This window comes from Pogona vitticeps, chromosome 2 (genome assembly GCF_051106095.1).
Source record: "Pogona vitticeps strain Pit_001003342236 chromosome 2, PviZW2.1, whole genome shotgun sequence".
NCBI classification, from domain to species: domain Eukaryota; kingdom Metazoa; phylum Chordata; class Lepidosauria; order Squamata; family Agamidae; genus Pogona; species Pogona vitticeps.
In genome coordinates, this window is record NC_135784.1 from 210,028,492 (window position 1) to 210,044,744 (window position 16,253).

General features: G+C 38.9%; 1 protein-coding gene and 1 long non-coding RNA gene across 7 annotated transcripts in view; one reads left to right on the forward strand and one right to left on the reverse strand.

The window, feature by feature from the left end:
* The window catches only part of PTBP3 (polypyrimidine tract binding protein 3), a 94,142-nt gene extending 84,332 nt beyond the window's left edge, over window positions 1-9,810 (forward strand). For all 6 annotated transcript variants that reach the window (XM_072992009.2, XM_072992008.2, XM_078384874.1 and 3 more), the window contains 3 exons: window positions 2,004-2,220; window positions 3,267-3,344; window positions 3,896-9,810. In XM_072992009.2, coding sequence (XP_072848110.1) covers window positions 2,004-2,220; window positions 3,267-3,344; window positions 3,896-4,028 — 428 coding nt within the window. In that variant the 3' untranslated portion in view covers window positions 4,029-9,810. The remainder of the gene's footprint in view (window positions 1-2,003; window positions 2,221-3,266; window positions 3,345-3,895) is intronic.
* LOC144586537 (uncharacterized) overlaps window positions 1-16,253 on the reverse strand; it is a 65,216-nt gene that overhangs the window by 31,352 nt on the left and 17,611 nt on the right. The gene's annotated exons all lie outside the window — the stretch shown is intronic.

The window sequence follows — 16,253 nt, forward strand, 5'->3', positions numbered from 1 at the left end:
TCTCAGCCATCTGCCGTCAGGGATACGCGAATGGTTTCTCAACGACACCGTGTTCCACCAACTCTGTCTTCACTGGGGCACGCCGACTATCGACCTCTTTGCATCAAGGGCAAACAGGAATTGCACACTTTTTTGCTCTCCAGCTAGAGCGGATACTGATTCCATGGGAGACGCGTTCATGGTGGACTGGTCCTGGGACTTCCTCTTCTTATTCCCTCCAATACCGCTTATCCAAAGAGTGATCATTCGGCTCCACCAATCCAGAGTGAATGCAATCCTCATAGTCCTGAAGTGGCCCAGGCAACCATGGTTTACTCACCTAACATCCATGTCAATAGACTCTTTCCGTTTTCCTCTACTGCCAAACCTACTCAGACTCAACCAAGGGATGATCCACCATCCAAACCTGATATCCCTGAGTGGAGAAAGGCAGTCCTAATTCAAAGAAATGGAGAAGGTAGGAGAGTAGTAGTCTTCAAGGACACAGGAATGGCAGGTAAGTTATACATATATATATATACCCTTAAGGTGGAGAAAGACAGTCCTAATTCAAAGAAATTCATATATATCTGCCATTGTCACCCATCGACCAGATATATATACCCTTAAGGTGGAGAAAGACAGTCCTAATTCAAAGAAATTCATATATATCTGCCATTGTCACCCATCGACCAGACAACTCTCCTTCTGCGAGATTGTTCTCCCACTATACGGTTAAGAAACTCCTTGAGGGACTTAACATCTGTCCTCCACTTCAATGTATTGTACCTCAATGGTCACTCCAGCTGGTCCTCAGTACATTAATGTGCCCACCCTTCGAGCCCATGTCATCTTCGAACATGAAGCTACTTACCCTCAAAACAGTATTCCTTGTTGCTATCACTTCTGCCAAACGGGCCAGTGAACTTGCCTCTCTCTGAGCCAATCCTCCTTTCACACAGTTTCACCCTGATAAGGTTACTTTATACTTTGATGTTTCCTTCTTGCCTAAAGTGGTATCTGATTTCCACATCAATCAACCCATCATATTACAATATTTCTTAAAAAAACCCAACATCTGCATTAGAGCACATGCTCCATACCACTGATGTCTGGCGAGCCCTTGCTTTCTACTTACTCAGGACGAAAACCCTCAGAAAGACTAATAAACTCTTTGTTTTCATGGCCCTTGTAAGGGCACCCCTGCCTCTTCTCAATCCATTTCTAGGTGGATAGTTCAGACTATTTCTCTAGCCTACCAAATATCAGGGAAAGCACCTCCTGACCATCTGACAGCTCATTCCACCAGAGCTCTGTCCATCTCGGTTGCCTTCCATCATGGAACCGAGATCCCTGATATATGTTGTGCTGCAACATGGTCCACAGCGTCAACCTTTGTGAAGCACTGCCAACTAGATGTTAGAGCGCACTGTGATGCTTCATTCAGCAGGACTGTGCTGACATCTCTTCTACCGTGACATTCCACCTACTGGTAAGTGAAGCTTGCTAGTCACCCATATGTGTGCATTCACAGAGGCCACGAAGAAGAAAAAGAAGTTACCTACCTGTAACCATAGTTCTTCGAGTGGTCCTCTGTGAATTCACACGACTCACCCATCCTCCCCTCTGTCCATAACAGGTATTCTAATTTAATTATTGTATAACTTTTTGCCGAGTGGACAAATTTTAGGAACTGAGAGGAGTAGTGGGTGGAGGAGCATGTGCCTCGTGGGGGAAATCACACCATAAAATTGTTACTTTTAGCTCTAGAATCTTCCGAGAATGTCAGTGCAGGTGCAGACAAGACTCATGTGTGAATTCACAGAGGACCACTCGAAAAAAAACTTTTTTTTGAAACTGACATTTTTGCAATATGCAAAGTGTAATTGAGACTGATGGTAAGTTGAAATGCATATAATTAAATAGCCAATGAGCTGAAAAAAGTATTTTAGTAATACAGATTGAGTTGAACAGCTGTTACATCTGTTCTTTCCAATCTTGACTTCTTGATTTAAATGTTTCAGCCATGAATCACTTAAATGGACAAAAACTTTATGGAAAAGTGCTGCGTGTCACACTTTCAAAGCATCAGACAGTACAACTTCCTCGTGAGGGACAAGAGGACCAGGGTCTCACCAAGGACTATAGTAATAGCCCTTTGCATCGCTTTAAGAAGCCTGGCTCTAAAAACTTCCAAAATATCTTCCCACCATCTGCCACCCTGCACCTCTCCAACATTCCGTAAGTATCTAGCTGGAGGAAGGACAGCCAACAACCTTTTGCTGCCTAAGGTGCAACAGAAAGTGTCCCATGCCTTCTCTGACTCTAAAAATGAAATAGTACAACAGTAATAACCATTTTCATAAGACTCTTTTCATAAGACTCCAAATGAGCTGGCTCAAGTGGTCTCCTTAGCAGAAGTGCCAGTCTAGCACATGAGGAACTGCAAAATAGCACAAGAAACTAGAATTATATGATAGTGTTTTGAAAAGAGTGTTTTGTAGTCTGGAATAAAAGAAATCAAAAGATTATTTATGGCTTTTGATTACCATTAGAATTGTGCAGATTTGTGGTTTTGGATTACAACTCCCAAAGTTCCCCAGGCTGCTATGATGTATGAATTGATTGTAGACCAGAGCCCCAGTGGGGAGAAAAAAAGAGATTGGGATAAAAGACACAAATCTGTTTTTCCAACAGTTTGTGTTATAAGATGTATAATGTTCTGTGACAGAAGTTGTCCATATTTCCATCACAGGATACCTGCAATCTATAGAGTTTCATGTCCATCAACGCCATGGGCTTAAGGAGCCCCAAATGTTTTCTTACATAGTTACAGTTATCCACGTTCCAGGACTCTAATGACTTTTAAGGAATTTTTTCCTTGTCCTATGCATGTTCTGCTTTTAGAATGTGTCGATTGCTCAGTGTAATGTTATATTCTGAAGATTATACTGGCAGCAGAATATAAGAAACCTTGATTTGCTATGAAACTACAATAAAAATCTGAAAGAATAACATAAGAGATTTGTTTTTTTCCAGGAAGGTAGTTGTGTTAGTTATTACAGGAGCAACACTAAAGAGTCCTGTGGCATCTTAAACATTAATCAGATGATTGTGAAACAAGCTTTTCTGAACTAGTATGCACATAATGCATCTGTTAACATAGCTTCTGGTACATTAAATTTTCTGCAATAACATACTGGTCATTTTTCAAGGTGCCATAAGACTTTTCATCATTTTTTGTTTAGATTTTTAGCTAATGTGGAGGGTTTAATTATCTGTTACAGACCTTCTATCACAGTTGATGACCTGAAGAATCTTTTTGCTGGTACTGGATGTATTGTGAAAGCCTTCAAATTCTTTCCGTAAGTTTTCGCAGTAGCTTACTAAAATTATTCACTTACTTATGGGTAGGGAGTAAAGTGTAACAGAATCAAATTAGTATTGAATGATCTTGTAACAGACGAAATGTAGTTATATCAGCTTCTGGGGCTTTAAAATATATTTGCTCTTGTACCACCTTTTGTACAAAGAAGGATGCAGATCATCCTTTCCAACAGATAAGGACGGGAAACTGTAGCTGAACATTTTTGGTTTTAATAGAACAATATCTAGCAAGACTTTGGCAGTCTGACATGGAAGGAAGGGAGGTAAATTTTGTTTGGAGTTTTTCCAGCTCGTAACTGAACTTCCCAGCATTGTGTCCCTTAAGATGTAGATAGGCTAAAAGATAGATCAGCATGAAATGCTACAGTTTGCAGTGCTAGACCATGCTAAACATCTTGTGTTGGGAGTTGTCTTATGTTTCTGATCATCCAGCTAGTATCTTGCATCTGCTTTTATTTTGACAAGATTTGGAGAAGTGAATGACTTTCAGTATGAAATTGGGCATAATTATTTCTTTTTTCACTTTTAGAAAAGATCACAAAATGGCTCTCATCCAGTTGGGCTCTGTGGAAGAAGCAATTCAGGCTCTTATTGAGCTTCATAATCATGACCTTGGAGAAAACCATCACCTCAGAGTTTCCTTCTCCAAATCTACAATCTGACTCTTCGGTGACTTTTTCTTGTTAAGACTTTACTCCACCATTACCAGTGAAACATTCTTCAGATAGAGACTGGAGTAGCCAAAATCAATGATGCATCTTTAAACAATGAAACTTGAGTGGGTCGTGTGTATTTTTATACATGGTTTAAAAAATTCAAGGGATGGTCTTTCCATATATTCTTCTGTTCAAGTAATTAATAATCCACCACAAAATGTTCTTCTGTAATAATAACAATATTTTCAGTAGAAGCCCCTCCTTTTTAAATGATTTCAGGAACATAATTTTTAGTTTTTATTCCAAAACAACGTTACACAACATTTCTGTGGCAGATTAAATTTGCTATCAAAAGAATGTTTTCAAAGTAGACTTAGAGGATGGCTGAAACACTAATTCTGTGGATTTTTTAAATTAGTAAATTGACTAATTTGACTAGGTAACGTATCAAACTGTACCTGTTAAAAACACTGGAGGAAAGTTTGTGTTTTTCTCCTTGAAGTAACATCAAAATATGCACAGGTCATTTGTCTTAATGTGATCAAATTGACACTTTGGAACTAGATATTGAATCATTGTTATGAGAGTTTATTAGCTTTTATTACTATGAAATGATGTGTAATAAGATTTTGGAGAAAATGAAAGGAGAAATGTGTCCTGATTTCAAGTTTTGTACATTTCTTTCAGAAAAAAAAATGTTTACACTCTTAAGGAAAAAAATTCAGGTCTGTCATATGGTTTGACAAATTTTTAGAAAGGTTATTTTTGGTAAGGTATTGTTTAAAAATATAAAAGTAAACCTCAAGGGTTTTTTGTACCACTGTAATCTCTAATACTTAAATCAAAATTACTGTGTATTTACTTAATTTCTTATGTGCCTTATTATGTGCTTATAATGATACAATAGTTTAGAGTTTTATCTGAAGTATCTTTAAACTGTATTGTGGCTTGGTGAGATTTTTTTCCCCCTTGTCTTACTTTTTAAACATTTGGTGATTTTAAAAATGTTTTTAATAAGTAATAGTCAAATCAGATTTTTGGTGCTTTGGTACAGGGATGGGGAAGTGGGAACTGAAGATAACTCAGTGCACATCCTTATAGGCCTATTCTCAATATTTTTAGGGTTGCAGTTGAATGACATCACTGTTGAGATCTAAAGAATGTTTTCCAATTTCTGGATGATGTCTAACTTGTTGAGCCATCGGGCTCTTGAAAATATTTTGCCTCAGGATTCTTTTTCACCCTACAGTGCTGAGCTTGCTGTACTAAATGTAGACTGGTGTTTCTTCATAAATGTCATAACTTCAGTACTGAATGTTCACTCCTTTTTGGAGAGCAAGATGAGATGCAATCTTACTTTTTGGGGCTGGGTGGGTTAAATATAGATATACACAAATTACTTCTATGATTGTAATACAATGTTTTTAGAGGTATTGCAAGATGTTATGTCTACTGAAATTTTTCATTTTTTAAAATAAGGTATTTCTCTCAAGTATAAAGGTATTCAGTCCTTTAAATAGTTCTGAATCTGAACGCAGAAACTTAAGAAATGAGATGGAGTGATTGTGTGTGTTTGTGTGTGTGTGTTTGTGTGTGCGCGCGTGTGAGCGTGTGCTCACTGTCTTTGAGATTTTAGCAAGTCGATTTGTTCTGTGAATACCAGCTGCTGCTTGGCAAAAATAATTCCTTAGTTAGATCTAGCTCAGAGCTCCTTTGTCATGAAAACCTAATTTAAATTTGAGATGCTGTTTTTTTGGTAAGACCAATAAAAAATGAAAGGAATAGGCAGTGAAACACATGCTGTCTTAAATTTAAATAGTTCTGTTTGTGGAAGATAGCTGATGCTCACACTTGATTTTTGTTTTGTTAGCAAATAAGTTTCGCTGTGTACAGCTATGCTATCTGCCTGGTAATAACTGACGTTATTTCCACTTCTCTGTGGCTTCACACAGTATGATAGTATAAACACAACCTAGTATACGATGAACTTTTTTTCCAGTGGTGCCTAATTCTGTTATGGCACTTGACCCTAAGTGTGCCTCCTTCATTCCATTGATTTCAGTGGACCATAACTCCAAGTAAGCATGTTCAGAATTACAGCATACTGAAGCATTAAGTTTAAAAGTTTTTCTGGATGAAAATTCCAATGAATATGCCTTCTCCTCAGTATAATTTGCTAAGCTACCTTTAAGCTTGGTCACTATGTGTTTAAATGCTGCTACAAAGGGGGGGCATTATTGGAGTTGATGAATGTAACTGAAGCAGGAAAAAATACAAGTTTTGAGACTAAGCATTAGCATGTATAATATCAAGAATGGTGTGGGTGGGTGTTTGTGCACACGTATGCTGTGTGAAGTATCCAGTGTGTATGTTGATGCACATTCCAGGCATTTAATTTATTGATTTAACTAATCTTAAAAAAATGCAACTTTGTAGTGTTAATTGCAAAATAAATGGTAAATTTAACAAGAAAAATAATTCCACTTAGTCCTTAGAAAATTTCTATTCTATTTGCAGTTTAAGTTGTAGGAAGTACAATTATAGTTACATGCCAGCATATTTTTTGAAATTTGATTTTGCATATACTCATATTTTGTGTGGTCTCATCATAATTATATTCTAGTCTGTATAAATCATCTTGGTTGTAGTGTATGTGTGTTCATTGTTTTGGGCTTGATTCTATTTTTCTTCAAGATGCAGATATGAGAAATGGCAGTACAGAGCTTGTACCTAAAACAGTAGTTTCATTTGCAACAATAGTTAGCATGATCTACTCCTCCCTATGGAATGCTTTAGAAAAAGCTGGCTTTACAATTATATTGTCCTTTTTAAAGTTCCTGTGATACAGAATAGTTCCATCTTGATTCCTTGCTATTTAGGCCTACAATGAGTATCCTCCAAAATTAAGGTGCTCTAGAGCAGCAGTCCCCAACCTTTTTAGGTCTGTGGACTGGTTGGGGAAGGTGGGCACTCCCCATGCTCGTGTGCATGCATGAACAAGAGCACTCTCTCTTGCACAGGCGGGTGTGCACATGCGCAATTGGCAGTGTGGCGCTTGCACGTGCATGCTGGAGTGCGTGCGCAGGCGCAAACAGGTTATGTGGGGGTGTGGCAGGAGATCTGTCTCAGTGTCCCGGTCCGGCTCAGGCCGCAGGCCAGGGGTTGGGGACCTCTGCTCTAGACCATATGGTGATTAGATATCAACCTTTGTGCAAACACCTCTTTGTACAAGTACCTTGATGACAAATAACTGATTTTTCACACTACTTGACCCTGCCTAGTATTTATTCTATCAATTTAATCTTTCCTGGTTTTTTACTCCTTAAGGATAAACTTGTGGGGGGTTAAAACTGTGTGACTCTTGCCATTACTCTGTAGTGGTGTTCAAGTCACAGTCTTCTGTGCATCAGGCATTTCTGTTGCCTGTAGAATTTATGATATGTGCTAGGGATTTGAATATATTTTGGCTTCTAATCACATTTAAATATATTTGCATATTGTGCAGTTTGGTGCCTTTCTGGTATACTGGATGAACATTTCCTTGAGTGTGGATTTGCAGTTTAATAAATAAAAGCTTCTACTCATTATAAGAGAGTATATGCTTTCTAATGAAGCTGAAGAATGGAAAATATTCCTAATGTTATAGTGACCCACAAAAACTAAAATGGTTCTAAAAATACTCAAGTCTCAAACTCCACAATGTTGCGGAAAGCCTAGATTAAAAAACACTGTAGGAAACCATTTCTATACAATAGGCACCTACAGTTGCTTGTGATTCTTACTCTTAGAAGTAAAACCATGATAGTAATCAGCTCAGAAAACACACTGTCACTAGCTTTTAATGAAACCCAGATGGAAAAATACTTAATTTGGATGGGGCTTGGGAAGCACAGAGTACGTTTTCCTATGGGCGCAAGTATAGACTCTTCAAGAGTCCTTATGTCTTGGGTTCTTTCCTTAGTAGGCCCACTGATAATTTGGATGTACATGTGCAGATTTTAATATGGAATTAAATATTTGATTGCATCATTGTTCCAATAAAGTCTTAAATCCAACATCTTGACAAGTTACCAAAACTGCAAATGAACATTCCTTTTGATCAGATTTGATTGCTTTTATGTCTCCCACCAGTGGCATTGATAATATGACTGGGGAATGTCTTGAGGGCTCTTTGTGCCTATGTATACAAACGTAGCCTTGTGTTGTCCATTTGGTACCTCTTTCTCCCAGACTGAGAGATTCTGCAGTAGAAACCTACTGCTCTAAAATCATGGATTTTAGAAAGAAAAAAGCCTGCATCCGCACTGCACAGTTCAGCATGCCCAAGTGGGGCCTCCAGTCATGGTCTCTCTTCTGGGAATAAGAAATCTGAGATGTGTTCATTCAGTCTTCATCCTGTCAAATGTAATATGTACTGCTGTTTTCAAAGGAGAGCAGTTGAGTAATTACCTGTATTAAAGCCATTTTGTTTGCCTTGACTTTTTTGTGGACTGGTAACTTTGAACAAAACTGCCAGATTTAAAACTGTTCAAGTTGCACAGAGATTTTCTTGAATCAAACTAAATTCTAATTGTCTTCACGAAGATCTGTATGTTGTATTTGAGACTGTTCATAAATTTAAAAGCAACCTTAACAGGTAGGGGATCATTTGAAAATATTTAAAACAACTAAAATTTTATTTTCAGATTTTTTACAAAAAACACAAATGGGACCAAAGTTTATGTGCCTTCAGTAGATGTGTAATTGTTTTGCTATATCTTTCAGTGTTTAGACTCAAACTGTTCTTTTTAAGAAAATGTGTATTTATATAGTAAAATACCAAATGACCCATAAACGTTCCATATGTGCAGTCAGTTGCTTCCTATATCAGTTGGGTTTGTGATCACTTCACTTGCTACCATTGTAACATGAATCATGCTGCACCATGAGGAATCCAAGTTAAACTCCTTTATGTCTGGCTTGTGGTTGGCACATAGATTTCAGCTAAGGAAATAAAAAGATAGTGAGGATATCTGTATTCAGAGATTCACTGTATTAAAATAATGGATGTATCCCTAGTCAGAATTTTCCATTCTTGGACCTATGTGCAGTAATCAGAATTATAATGAAAAATGCAATTCTTGCCCCAGTTTCCTTTTCTGTTCCTGAAAACAATCCATCCCACTCTCTCAAAATATGGTTGCTGACCAAGCAGATTGTTGCATCAGATTGTCACCTCACTGCAATGACCAAAGATTGTCTGTGTTGGTTTTATGAAGACATCCCATCAGTTTTTTTTCTTTCTGTCAAGCTATTTTTCCTGAAAGACTCCATGTAAAGTGGCCTTTTATATGAATGCTGTTGTTGGATGAAATACTTCATGGGAATTCAAATTTTTAAAAATGTGAACCAAATGTAATGGCTTAAGACAAGGGGTATTGGAATACCTAGTACTGTATTCAGAGAAAAAAGGTGCACAATTACAAGAGTCAGACATTCCCTATCTTTCCATGTGTTCATTAAACCCTTTTTATGTTTGTAAAAATGTTCATCTAACACAAGAAAATGCTGTAAATATTTGTAACAACGTTTTTTACCTGGCAAAAAAAAGGTTTTTGGGAACAAGTATAAAATGGTTTTTATATTTAAAAAAACATCAATTGTCTTGTATATTTTGATAAGCAACAGTACCAGCTTTCATTTGTTAAGCAGCTTGTGGCATTGGAGGGGGAAAAAAGGATTCCATGTTGAGATGAGTTGATGTTATAAATGCAAAGAAGTTGAAATATTAAAGAAACCTATTTTCTAACTGAGTAGTGCATGATTAATTTGAACTTCTGTACACTGCCGTATACTCCATTTCTTTTAAGTTTTGTGTATTTGCTGATTATTACTTGAGTATCTATACTTAACCCTTTTTCTAACAACTCTAGTTGTAGCATGCCTCTTAATAAATGTCATGACATCTGTACTCTCAAATTTTTCTGCGTTCTTGTCTATTACTTTGGGTTTCACCTTCTAATTGTAAAGCTAATGTCTGTCTTTTTATTTGTGTTTCTTTCTTCTATTGGCCATCTACACTTGCTCTTTCTGAATTGTCTGAAGTCTTTTGACAATACGTAATTACATTTTCATAGATATTCTTACAGCATACTTAATATCACATAATTTTAAACAGATGAGGGGTTGATTCTTCATACAAATGGACTGGCAAAAAAAGTCTGAGGTTATGGCTACATGAGAAGCAGGGAGTAAGCTAGTGTGAGCCATTTGGGAATGGTCAGGGTTGAGTTGAACAATCTAATCAAGTCTGGCTAGGCACATCTAAATGACTGCTGACAATATCATGGGGTGGTTTAATAAGTGAGCAACATCAGGATATTGGCAAATTAATCACTTCCCCTTCTTGGTTCTATATAGACTATTGCTGATGTGCTGGATTTGACCATGGACAGCTTCTCAGCTAGCTCTTTAAAGTGAGGGAAATGTTTTTGTAAAACATTGTAACTGATGTAACGCACCAGTGATAATTACATGCATTAACCCCCCCCCCTTTCCACTGCCCTCTGCTGAGCAGAGGAAGTACTTAATTTTCCAGTATTCTGAAGTGGCTTGCTTCTTAAGCCACTTCATTGGCAAATTGAAAGAGGAAGGCTTGCTTTATTCATTCATTCATTCATTCATTCATTCATTCATTCATTTATTTGATTTCTGTCCCACCCTTTTAGACAAAGTCTACTCCGGGCGGGTTTGGATTGGTTCCAAAAGACACATGCACTGGAACCAATCCAAACAAACCAGAATGATCATACCTGTGCTGGAAAAACAAGAGCCCCTTAAATTACCACTTCAAATTGTTCAGATTGCTCAAATTCAAACAGCTTGACATTTCAGCATAAAACGTCTTCAGAATAGATGTCCAATTTGTATTTGCGCCTGAGACTACTTAACATGTAGTGGAGTAGGGTCACAGCATCTAGTTGGTCAGACCATAACCTAGACTAGTATGTATGCAATTTTTGGCTGTTGCTTGCACTTTCCCCAGCTCTCCCCAGCTGAGAAGACTTTACCGCAAATCAACACATCCCTATTGGGTGTTTTTTCGTGTGTCTGTGTGCTTCCTTTTTTCTTTTACTTCCCCTACCAAGAGTGGGCACTTGAACATATTTTCTCCCTCCTTTTGCTCCACTTTGTGAAAAGAGGGTGTGAGTGGAGGGAAATTGAGCCACCCAGCAGATGTAGGTACATACTTATTAGTGGCATGATGTGGAACCTTGGTAATGGGAGATTGGAATTGCTGTATAACAACTAAGGCAGTTGCTGTTCCTGATTTGCATATTGAGCTAGTGAAAAGAAAAAAAGTTATTCCCATAAGAGTATCCTGTTCTGTCTTGTCTTTCACTCAAAATAGCATGCAGGAAACTGTGTCCCTTAATAGAGCATTTCGTTATGTTGGTTGTCCCTGATAAGTTTCCACTTCCCATTCATGAGTAGTAGTGCGATGAAATGGAAAGAAGATTCAAGGTTTCCCAGCCTTTTTTAACAATAAAATCTCAATTCCATGGTAGATGAGTGTAATTTCGACTTAGTTTTTTCTGTGTTTGCTATAACAATCTGCAAACCTGATAGTAAAATCTCACTGAAGAGGCATCTAACCTGCAGTTAATTTGAACAGAAATTTAACTCTATCCTGGATACCCATTGTGGTGCAGTGGATAAAATGATGGACTAGGACTTAGGAGATCTGGGTTCAAATCCTCTCTTGGCCATGGAAACTCACTGGGGAGGTGAAATTGGTAAAACTATTTAAATATCTCACTTCCCTTGAAAGCCCTGTTAGGATCACTATGAGTTGGGTGAGACTTGACAACACATAACATTATTATTTCTTTATTGAAACATTTTACACCACCTTAGAAAAGGACCCAACGCAGCTTACAACATTTAAAGATAACATTTAAGAACAAAACAATGAGTATATAAACATGGCATACATCATTAAAAGGCAATATTTTAAGCTAAAACCACTAAATGTAGAAATATTTTAAAAGAACAAACAAAATACCCCTTCTAGAAATGGGAGACACAAGCAATACTAAGAACATACAGTGGTGCCTTGCTAGACGACGATAATCCATTCCACTGAAATCGCTGTTTAGCGAAATCATTGTCTAGCGAAAAGCATTTCCCCGTTGGAATGCATTGAAACCTGTTTAATAATAATAATAATTTATTGTCATTGTAAGTATATACACAGTATACCCATACAACGAAATTCACAGACACCCAGAGACCAGACACATGCACACACATAAAATTCCCCAAACACTCCCCACCCCAATGCATTCCAATGGGGAAGAATCGTCATTGTCTAGCAAAGATCGGCCATAGGAAAAGCCCCTTTGCGAACCACTGATCAGCTGTTTAAATCGCTGTCTTGCGAAGCTTAGGTCCCGAAAACACCTGTTTTGCAAGCGCGGAGGAAGCTGTCAAAATCGTTGTCTAGCGAAAATCGGTTTGTGAAGCAGGGACCAAAAGTTGTCCAGCGAAATTCCCCCATAGGAATCACTGTTTTGCGAATCGCTATAGCGATCGCAAAAAGTCAATGTCTAGTGAAAAAAACTGTCATGCGAGGTAACTGTCTAGCGAGGCACCACAGTAGTCAAATTAATGATGCATAACAATCCATCTAAACTAAAAAGATCACACTCAGCCAGCCAGTCATTGAGGGAAAGCGTGCCTGAAGAGAAAGGGCTTCGCTTGTGGAAGGACAACAGAGATGGGATCAGCCTAGCCTCCTGTGGGAGGGAGATCCAAAGTCTCGGAGCAGCAATAGAGAAGACCCTCTACTGTGTCCCCATCAAACACACCTGTGAAAGTGGTGGGACCAGGATAACGGCGTCCCCTGATTATCTTAGTACCTGAGTAGGTTCTTAATGGGAGACACGGTCTTTGAGGTAGTTTGGGCCCAAGTTGTTTAAGACTTTATAGGTTTAAACCAGCACTTTAAATTGTGCCCGGAAACAGATCAACAGCCAGTGGAGCTGTTGTGATGGGCGTTGTGTGATCCCTGTAACCTGCCCCAGTCAGCAGTCCGGCTGCTGCATTTTGGACCCACTGACATTTCCTGACACTTTCGACAGGTAGTCAAGCGCATTACATAACACTCTTTCCTGCCCATTATCATAGCTTTTTTCATTTGTAAAGTTCTTATTATGCTTCTCTGTATACCTTATTAGCATAACTTTTTTGTGGGAAGCACACATAGATATGTGCTGCGATACAAACAGATTAAAATGCAAAGAAGTTCGGCAAAGGGCATTGGGGTAAACGTATGCTTTGTAATGAATTTCTCTGATTACTTCCTGTTGCTTCAATTTCTAAGGTAGTTTTCTTAAAGCTGAGATATAGCACTGTTGCTTTGTGCCAGGCAATGACCTGATCAAACAATTAACATGTGGCTTGCACCTTTTTGATGTCACAGTCACTGACTCTTCCTCTAGCAAGGAAGCCATATTGTTTGATACTTAAGACTGAGGTACAGTACTTGAATGGGAAGATGATTCTATGACATTGTAGTCTAAAATAGGACTGAAAACTAGGCGAATTATTTAGAACCACTTTAATGCTGTTATTCAGAATACTTATGATTCATTTTAAGCACTTTTACCACACTTGTTAAAAGGTTCCCAGAGTAGCTTATAATCAATGCTAAGAGTTATTGCCCTCAAACTCCTATTTGAAACACATAAGCCAGTGTAGGAGAGGAGGAAACAAAACATAAGCTTGTGCACATGATCTTTCATAGTTTAATTTTTCTCACAATCAGCTGGGATAGAAACGGCTCAGGCAACCTGATATACTGAGTACCGTCTAGTTGGCACCTGCAGAAATTCAAAGTTAAGTGATCTTTAAATAACTGATGGAATAGCCTTGCTGCTGTTCCTCTCCTTTGCATCCTGTTGGAACTTGAGTCTGCTGACTCCTGTTGAATATCATACTTCTGTACAGAGGTGCCTCGACTTATGAATGTCCTGACTTACGGCCATTTCAAGTTACAACCAGCTCCGGCTGCAAAATTTTGCTTCTACTTGCGACCGGAGCTTCCACTTATGAACAGAAAAAAGCAGGGGGGAAAGGCGGGAAATTCAAATTTCTAACTATAGGTGGCAGTGAGGCTGCTTCTTTGTAGCTCTTTCTCCCCAGCAGTTAAAGAGTGTGCGTTGTCGTAAGAGGCTTGGGACTGCTTCCTTCTGCTTCTGAGTGAGCATGTGTGTGTTTGCAGGGAGGCTTCAGGCTGCCTGGTAAGGTGCTGTTTTCTGCTTTTTAAAACTGTTCTGGGTGTTCTTGCAGTGTGGTTTTGAGCTGGGGAGGTTATGTTTCTGTGCTGTGATGGGTCTTGGGGGTTTAGTTTGTTTTTTGCTCCCCCCATTTCCGATGGGTCTTGGTTTTTTCTTTTTGGAGTGTTTTTCCCCGTTTCTGATGGGTCTTGGGTGGTTTGGTTGCTTTTTGGGTTCCCCCCATTTCCAATGGGTCTTTGGGGTTTGTTTTGTTTTTTGCTTTCCCCCATTTCCTATGGGTCTCGGGGGGGTTAGTTGCTTTTTGGGTTTTTTTCCCCATTTCCAATGGGTCTTGGGGGGTTTGGTTGCTTTTTAAGTTCCCCCCATTTCTGATGCGTCTTGGAGGGTTTGTTAGTTTTTTGGATTCCCGCCATTTCCAATGGGTCTTGGGGGGGTTGCTTTTTGGGTTTTTTTCCCATTTCCGATGCATCCTGCATGCTTCCCTTGATTTTTCCTGTTGTTTTTTTTTTTTTTTTGCGTTTCCAACCTGCCCCCTTTGTTCTGTGTGCATTTCTGATCTGCTCCATTTGTTTTCTGTGCATTTCCAAGAGGTCTTGCATGCTTGATTGCTTTTCTCTCCCCCCCCCCTTCGGTCGGAAGGGATTAATCATGTTTCCAATGAGTCTTGCAGTGATTTTTGTGTATATGTGTGATTTTTTTCCTTTAGCCAGAACAAATTAATTGCATTTCAGTGTAATCCTATGGAAAATGGTGCTTCGACTTTTGAGCACTTCGAGTTACATCCATCTTCTGGAATGGATTATGGTCGTAAGTTCAGGCACCACTGTATTAGGTAAAGGCAAAGGTTCCCCTTGACAAATTGTCCAGTCATGTCCAGACAGTTTGTGTGATAATGTGGCCAGTGCGACTAGACACAGAATGCCGTTACCTTCCCATCATTGTAACTATTTATCTACTTGCATTTTACATGCTTTTGAACTGCTAGGTTGGCAGGAGCTGGGACAAGTGATGGGGGCTCTTGGATTCGAATGTCACATGGATTCAAACTGCTGATCTTTTGACCTTGCAGCTCAGAGGCTTTGCAGTTTAACCCACAGTGCCACCACGTCCCTCTGTATTAGCTGTTAAGATAGTGATGCTCATAAACTCTAGAACATTGATTCCCAACCTTGGATCCCCAGATGGTTTTGAACTACAACTCCCAGAAATTGTGACCAGCACAGCTAGTAGTGAAAGCTTTAGTCCAGGAATATCCTGCGGTCCATGGTTGGGAACCACTACTCTAGATGTTGCCTTGAAATGGTTGCAATCAATACCATGTGAATTTTCTGCAGAACTTCCTCTTTTTTAGGGCTCATTTTAGTGTGCATATGGGAAAATATCCACAGGAAATGCTAACGGGCAAGATAATCAATGCTTCCTTTGTTATCTCTTCTCAGCATTCTTAAACGGCTCTTTCTGCTTTGACTCCAAGCTTTACACCCAAAGTATGGTGATATGCATCTTCAAGCTAGAGGTTCATGTTAATGCACTAATACTGTACTCGTGTGTTTTTAAATTAGTCCACGTGTAAGACTAGGAGTGGGAAGGTTTGGATTTGAAAATAACCAAAACATTCACACACTTTTTGTTCCATGTGGTCATTTGAGATAATCTGGGACAGCCCAGCTGGAATGACTAGGAGACTACTCCAAACCCACCCACTCCTTAACACAGCATTCACTGCTGCCTTATTTTGCCTAATGACAGAACAAGCTATTATTCCGGCTGATGAACTCTTGCAATTGTAACATTGCACATACAAGAGGCAAATGGTGGGAAATGTAGTTGCAAGGTGATGCAAGAATTGCCCAGAAGGTTCTGAATCACAGCTGTAGTGATGTAGCAATAGTATCCTGTTTTCACAACTGCCCATTAAGTAACACTCGTATAGATGTTGCTTTTAAAACTT